Raw genomic sequence first — 7,054 nt, 5'->3', positions numbered from 1 at the left:
CAAAACATACCTTTCCAGAGGAGTGAAGGAGATACAAGACCTACACAAACAGGTCACATCAGTGAACTGCCATGAGAAGACTAATCACACCTGTGTCTATATAGGTGCGTGATTGCCTGACGTAACAACCCGCCGCGCAATCCACACACCGTTCTTAAAGGGGCCATCCTATTACTAGCGCAAACCCCACTCTTAAAAGGGCAATCCCACTACATAAAGATGAAACAGTTAGTTTGTGTGGTGAAAAGGATACTGTGTGGTTTTGTGTATGGTCTATAACACAATTGAAAATGTGCAGAAATGTTTGAAAAAAGTGCACTTTTGATGATCTGTTGTGATATTAGCACTATGAGTTTTGAAAGTGTACACATTGCTTGTGAAAATAGTACCAAAGCGAATAAAAAACCTGTAAAAGTACAATCCAAGTTGTTTTTCATTCTTCATATATTCTCTCTAGTTTCATCTTTATAAATGTTTCATTCACTGTAATTCCCTTTCAAAAAGTTCTGTCTCTTAGTTTCCATTCTTCTGATGGATATTTTTATTTTCTTGCTTTAAGACTCTTGACTCTTTAATAGTAGGCTGAATCACAAGGTTTGAGAATGAATTAATCTTTCAGTTTATTTCATTTCTGAATTTCATTTAGGAGAATATCACCAGAACCAAAAGCTTAAAAACCTAACTAGAACAGTGTAAGTGGATTCTCTTTTGCTTCATAAGCCTAAAACCGTTGGCACCAATCCATCTGGACGAGACGGATAATAATTCTTATTGTTTTTTAATATGCAGTACAGGGAATGACCAAATAATCACAACTGAAACTTTTATTATGCCACCACAGATACATTTAAGTTATCAAATAAAATAACTAAAAGACAATCAAAGCAAAACAGAAGTAGCCTATAATTAAAACAAACAAACAAACATGATGGCTGTTGGCCATTTAATAATGACAGGCTGAATAATTCAGTTATATCGCTGTGTACACGCTATTTAAGCATACATAAACAGTTGGCTATCAAAAAAGAAGCTTAACTAAGTTTCTGTGAGGAATATTTTCAGTGGCGCTTTAACATGAAACAGGAAACTCGTAAATATTAATATTACACAAATAATATTATTCTTAAGAGTTGCTTACAGAATCACATTCAACCAGTTATTGCAACAGATAAGATTAGTGAAAAACATAAAGATATAAACGCACCAGGTAGTATGCAAAGAGATTCTTAAAACACATATATTGTGTTAGTATTTTAGACATCTAAAGGACAGTAATCATTAGCCACTGTTGGGCCAAAAGTGGGCGTGCTAGTGCATGCCAGGGCCAGTCAATGGTGTTTTCATTTTCACTTCCGGGGCTTGATCGGGCCTCGTAGGGGCTTCCTCAGGGCCAATGGCCAGGGTTTTTTTGCCCGCCGAATACCTTGGTCCAAAGCAGGCCAGCTCGGGCTAGAGGAGTGGTTACGAACAAAGGCGGATTTTATCTGAGTCTGGAGACAATGATGATTTCATACACCAGCTAACATTAGAAATAGTCATTTTAAAACCATTTTAGCTCGAAACTCACTTTCAGACAGCCACAAGTGTGTTTTAAATAACTTCTGTTTGTGATCCGATGTGGATTCTGATCACCGTATAAGGCAGAAATAGCGACTCAAAAGACTATGTGTGCAAACCATTATCATAGTAAACATGGTAAATACGACTGCTTGAAGAAATCAGACAAATCATATAGGCTGTCGCAATCGTGTGTTTATTTTATCTGTCAGTACGTCTCATCTTCTTATACAGGACTGTCTGATATCCATATTTAGCTCCGCATATGTCATATAATAAAGCAACTCTTTTTTCTCTGACTGAAAATATATATAACCGTATTGGGACTGTCACTGGAGAGAGTGCTAAAGCTGCTCAGGTCATATTTTGTTAGAAAATTTGTAGAAATGATCGTTCTTCTGTCCTATGACTACAATAAACAGAAACAGACGTGACTGAATAAGTACGCATGTCATCTTTCTTTCGTGAAATAATGGTAAATACCCAACGGTACGTTGAAAGCCCTGGCTTGCACTGGCACGACAGTGGAAACGCGGCTATTTGTGTTAGAAAACCTTGATAAGATCACATTGTGTCATGGTAATTAACATACAAAAATAAAACAATTAGTAGCTTCACTCAGAAATTACTAAAGAACAAATCAAACATATGAAAGTAAATAAGAAAAATAATGAAGAATGAAAACAGTGAATGTAAGTGAACACATTCACATGTGTTTTCACTCATAATTTGTGCAGATGAAGTTGAGTTTGTGAGATTCAGGAAGGCTGATCCAGCGCTGATCTCCTCCAGACTGAACTGCTCCTTTTCTCCTCTCGAGGCGGCAGTCTTCCGGTGTCATTCCGTTCCCGGGTGCCCAGTTCTGATAGCACATGTTCTCTCCGCTCAGCCAGAGCCACATGTTCATGGCGCAGTAGTTGTGTAAACCCAACCACACGGCCGCAGTAGACGCACGTTTAACCACACAATTCACCTCACGCTGCATCTCGTCTGAATGAACTGAGACCAAATCCACATGATTCTGTCTGCAGTATCTCAGAGCTTCAGGCCACGTCTGGTTCTCTTTGATCAGAATCAGTTTATCTGGACACAAATCTATAGAGAGAGACTGATCAAAAACAACAAGCAGAACAAACACTGTGGAGGAATTTGTCATGTCAGACATGTTTAAGATATCTGGAGGTGATGGATTGTGTGTGTTTTGTGCGGATCTGCTCACCTCCATGACACACAAAAGGATATTGGCTGTTGCAAGGGATGTCACCCCATTCTCCCAGAGAGTAGTGCCTGACCACTGTACAGTTTTCAACACCTTGATAATTATCAGGTTGACCAGGAGCCCAGTATCTGAATGAGGAGTCACTCTGATCTGACCACTGCCATGAGTCTCTGAACAGACCGATCCAGACATCATTAGATATGTGACTATCACTGATGAACTTCTGAATCTGTTGACTCTCATTCTGGTTCCTCACACTGACCAGATCAATGTGATTCTGTCTGCAGTAACTCTGAGCGTCTCTCCAGTACATCATCTGATTGACAAAGACGAGTCCTTTGTTCAAGAAAAACAAATGAAGATTCATGAATCAGTTTGTTCATTATTCTCACACTGCTTTACAGTTTGGATGTGAATAAGAGCATCGGTGGAAGCATCAGAAACATGTGTCACTCAAAGACGGATTTTACTGATATAACATTAAGTACCATTTGTGAATTGTGATCATTTTATTGCAACTTTATATTTCCCCATTATGTCTTGTGACATGTTTCTCTGAATGAGAGAAACATCAAACAGATGAAGATACTTCACTGCAGGTTAATATGCTCATTAGCTAAACTGTAAAAAGTGGGTTTAAGTTGGATTACTAGAGCTATTTACTTGGTATTTCTGCTTTCCTATTGTAATTGATTATTGTACACTCTTTCAACTTGAACGCATAGATGTTCAGAGATATCTCATTTTCACCCAAAGTATAATTTCCCTTTAAGGACATCAGACGTTTTAATTCATAAAATGAATTAATGTTAATAAATATTTCGAAAGCAATTTGAGTCTTGTGTGATTGTCCTAGTGACATTAGGTTGATATAATTTAATAATTTAAAGGGTTATGAAACCCAAAAACACTTTTTTTTAGATGTAAACATATGTATAGGCTGCACATCATCGAAAACACTAAAGGTACTCATTAATGTTATTCATATGTGACATTTTTTTATTTTTACATTTTTCAGAGCGATTTCGGTCTTCCGGTTTGAAAAGCTGAGTCGGAGAAACGTCACAGAAGCTGGGACTGGGCTCAGTATGGATTGCTCGAACATGCTGACGTCGACCGTTTCGAGCGATTCTCGACATATATTCATGACATAAAGCTCATTAAATCCAATCACTGCACTGTAGTACGCATAAAATATAATTTAGTTAATATGCATGAGACAGAGTTTTGTTTAAAAATTATCAAGATGGGGCAAGCAGTCCTATGTCTCTGATGCATTCATTAATTCATTACAATTTATTTTGAATGTATAATTTACAGTATAGATTTTGCTGAAAAAAAAATATTCTCCATGTTCTTTAATGGAAGTATCAACATGTGTTTAATATTGGTTTATTTTTTTTATGGGTGATTCTTCAACTACAGGCACTTTTGGCCTTGTGAACTTGAGGGGAAAAAAAAGTGTTCAAATCAAAATTGTCTCAGTCTAACAGTTAAATATAACTAGTCTAGTTTAATGATCCATAAGAGAACGCACTTACATTATAAGACAAATTGGTGTTTTTTTTACATATTTTCCGATCCGCCCTGAACAAATATCATTTCCATCACATGTAAATATTTGATTATTATTTAAAATTATTATGATATACATAATTTCTTAACAGTGTAAGACCACTTTCACACATAGTTTTACCAATTTATACCTATATTGCAATTACCATAGATTTGTGGATTAAGTAAATTAATTGTCATGAGGCCCAAACACAAAGCTTACATCCACCACAACCTGAAATATATTATTGCATTGGTTAGATACATTTCAGAAAAATAACTACTTGTGTTATTACATTAAGTGGAACATTATCCCATAAACTATGCAGAAATGTTTAATGAGTGATTAGAATTTTGTACATTATTTTTTTTTTTAAAGTTATGAGGTGGTGGAAATGACTGGGTGTTGTGGAAATGACAATGAATGGACGTCCATGTAGAAAAACAAAAACAAATTATTTGAAACTCATTTAACAAATCATTAGTCTTTAGTCTGTTTGGTTCCATAACAAGATGCACAGTTACAGTCTTACTGTAAAAAACTTTAACCACAAATAGTCACATGAAAAATTTAATCTTAAAAATAGATGAAAAGGCATTTCAACAAATATATATATTTGAATAAATACATTAGCGTTGTACATTTGAATAAATAAAATATTAATATGTAGCCACTCAATCTATGAATTGCACCTTGTAAGCATAAATGTCATTTCCACCTCACCTTTGTCATTGAAATGACGGTGGTGGAAATGAGAATCCTACAGTATTTTGTAAAAAAAATCCAAGCTAGTGTTACAGATTAGCAAGCATTGCATGCATGCAAAAGACATCTCTTTGTGTTAAAAAAAATCACATTATTTACAAACTCATTTACGCCATGTTTGGAAATGACATACAATAAAAATATTTTCATTTCAAGCAATGTTTACCTTGAGTTTTCTTCTCCAAGTTGCTGAAGAAAATTAAAATATCCTCCATGTCAGACATGTGCTGTGATGTCATTGTTCATCTCCATAGAAACTACCCAAACAATCTTTCAAAAAAACTTTTTAAAGGGACATTACAGCGTTGTGGTGGAAATGACGGCAATACTGTGGGACAACTACATTTTGGATATAAAATCACATTAATAGTTGTCTGACCTTAAAAAAAAATTATGTTTTGATTATTTTACTGATACTTTATTCAGTCATATAAAAAAAATTAGATAAATCATTTTTTTACACTTCTTTTTCATTATTGAAGATCAGAAGTCTGGGTGTGGGACAAGCACAAAACAGCATAATTTGCATGTATAATGATGTTTAAAAAGGTGAAAAAAAACATTATAGACTACCGGTAAAAAGTTCCTAAAGTACTTTCATTGTAAATTAACTATGAAAGTGTGAATTTTAAAAAATTAAATGTTTTTTATAAAATATGATCAAAGGACATGAAAATGCCCATAGTCTAAGAATTGCCCTTATACAGAAGTTGAAAGTGGACAAATATCCACTATCTCCCCTACATTTATGACCACATTAAAAAGTAGCATCATTTAGTACCGCATTACGATTTTGTTCAGGTGTATCTTATCAGTGCCGCCGCTCCCATTACGTGCACCACAAGTTCGTGAAATTCGCGAATGCCGCCACCGCGGGCATCATAAAGTGATCGCGCTTAGGGCATCAAAACGGCCAGCGGCAGGACTGTATCTTATAAATGAATGTGTGCTGTCATTGTAGGGACCTGCACTTACTGTTGTGAGATGAATTGCAGATGAAAGTCAGGCTTGTACTACATGACCAATCATTCCATTGTCCATTTCTCATAAAAGCACACCCGTCTCTGCCATCGGGTTGTCCAGATCCCCAGTTCAGATAGACTGCAGGATCACCTGAAGACCACTGCCATTTATCAACACCCGTTCTCTGCAGCCCAATCCAGAAAAGCGTAACTCCATCATTCACATTCATTCTCGTTTTGTTTGTGTCGTTCATGTTGTCAGCGGTGGCCAGATCTGTGTAATTCTCTCTGCAGTATCTCTGAGCTTCAGTCCAGGTCTTCCTCACGTTTATAAAGTGATACTGGCGCTGAACACATTCAGATACGGAGCAGAGAGCTGTGAAAGAGAGGGTTGCCTAACTTTAACAAACCTGATGAAACTATAAACCATAAATAAAACAACAAACACACTCACCAACGAGAAGAAGAACAAAATATAGAGTTTGCTCCATTTCTGAGGAAGAAACACATTGAAAAACGAAATAAACATGATCATGTAATGAAATACATTTTAGCAGCATAAAGTTTCACAATAATTGAGACAATCTTCTCAAAGTCTAATTGTGTTTGAAGAATGAACATGCGTGTTGTTCTTACCTTAGAGGTTGCGTGTTTCTGTCCTGAGTCTGATGTTTCTGTCGCAGCTTTAAACTACGTGATTATTAATTAAATCTGCTTATATCTGTTGTTTTCCATAGTGGCTTGACAGGAAAAATCCACCTCAGCATTTGCATTTTCTATTCTTATCATTTGTTTTCCATATTCTTTCACCACCGACACAATAGCAGTTTTCTGCATCTCTTTGTTTGGTTCTGTGTCATGAGCCCTAAATGCGCACAATGTAATGGCCAACAACAGACATGTGCAAAGGAGCAGCCACACACACAACTCCTTAATTATTGAAATCAGTAGCACAGAGAACATCCACATTATTTCCCTGTATAGTGACTTCACCCA

The 7,054-nt window shown here is 36.1% G+C and overlaps 1 protein-coding gene across 1 annotated transcript; it reads right to left on the bottom strand.

Moving 5' to 3' along the window:
• Window positions 1–780: 780 nt before the first annotated feature.
• Window positions 781–6,781, bottom strand: LOC307127617 (C-type mannose receptor 2-like). Its single transcript, XM_079818963.1, has 5 exons — window positions 6,695–6,781; window positions 6,513–6,551; window positions 6,072–6,434; window positions 2,777–3,112; window positions 781–2,652 (listed from the first exon to the last, which is right to left on the bottom strand). The coding sequence occupies exons 2-5, from the start codon at window positions 6,547–6,549 to the stop codon at window positions 2,276–2,278; spliced, it is 1,113 nt and encodes a 370-aa protein (XP_079675089.1). The 5' UTR covers window positions 6,550–6,551; window positions 6,695–6,781; the 3' UTR covers window positions 781–2,275.
• Window positions 6,782–7,054: the final 273 nt, after the last annotated feature.

The sequence above is a fragment of the Gobio gobio genome (assembly GCF_949357685.1).
Source record: "Gobio gobio genome assembly, chromosome: 1".
Classification (NCBI taxonomy): Eukaryota; Metazoa; Chordata; class Actinopteri; order Cypriniformes; family Gobionidae; genus Gobio; species Gobio gobio.
The sequence above is the reverse complement of the archived record's forward strand: the minus strand, read 5'-3'. Positions and strand labels throughout refer to the sequence as shown.

Coding starts and splice junctions, on each gene's coding strand:
- LOC307127617 (XM_079818963.1), bottom strand. CDS start 6,549: ATGGAGCAAACTCTATATTTTGTTCTTCTTCTCGTTG. Junction 3,113..6,071: donor CTGCAATTCATCTCACAACA/GTAAGTGCAGGT, acceptor TCTTGAACAAAG/GACTCGTCTTTGTCAATCAG. Junction 2,653..2,776: donor TCCTTTTGTGTGTCATGGAG/GTGAGCAGATCC, acceptor CTCTCTCTATAG/ATTTGTGTCCAGATAAACTG.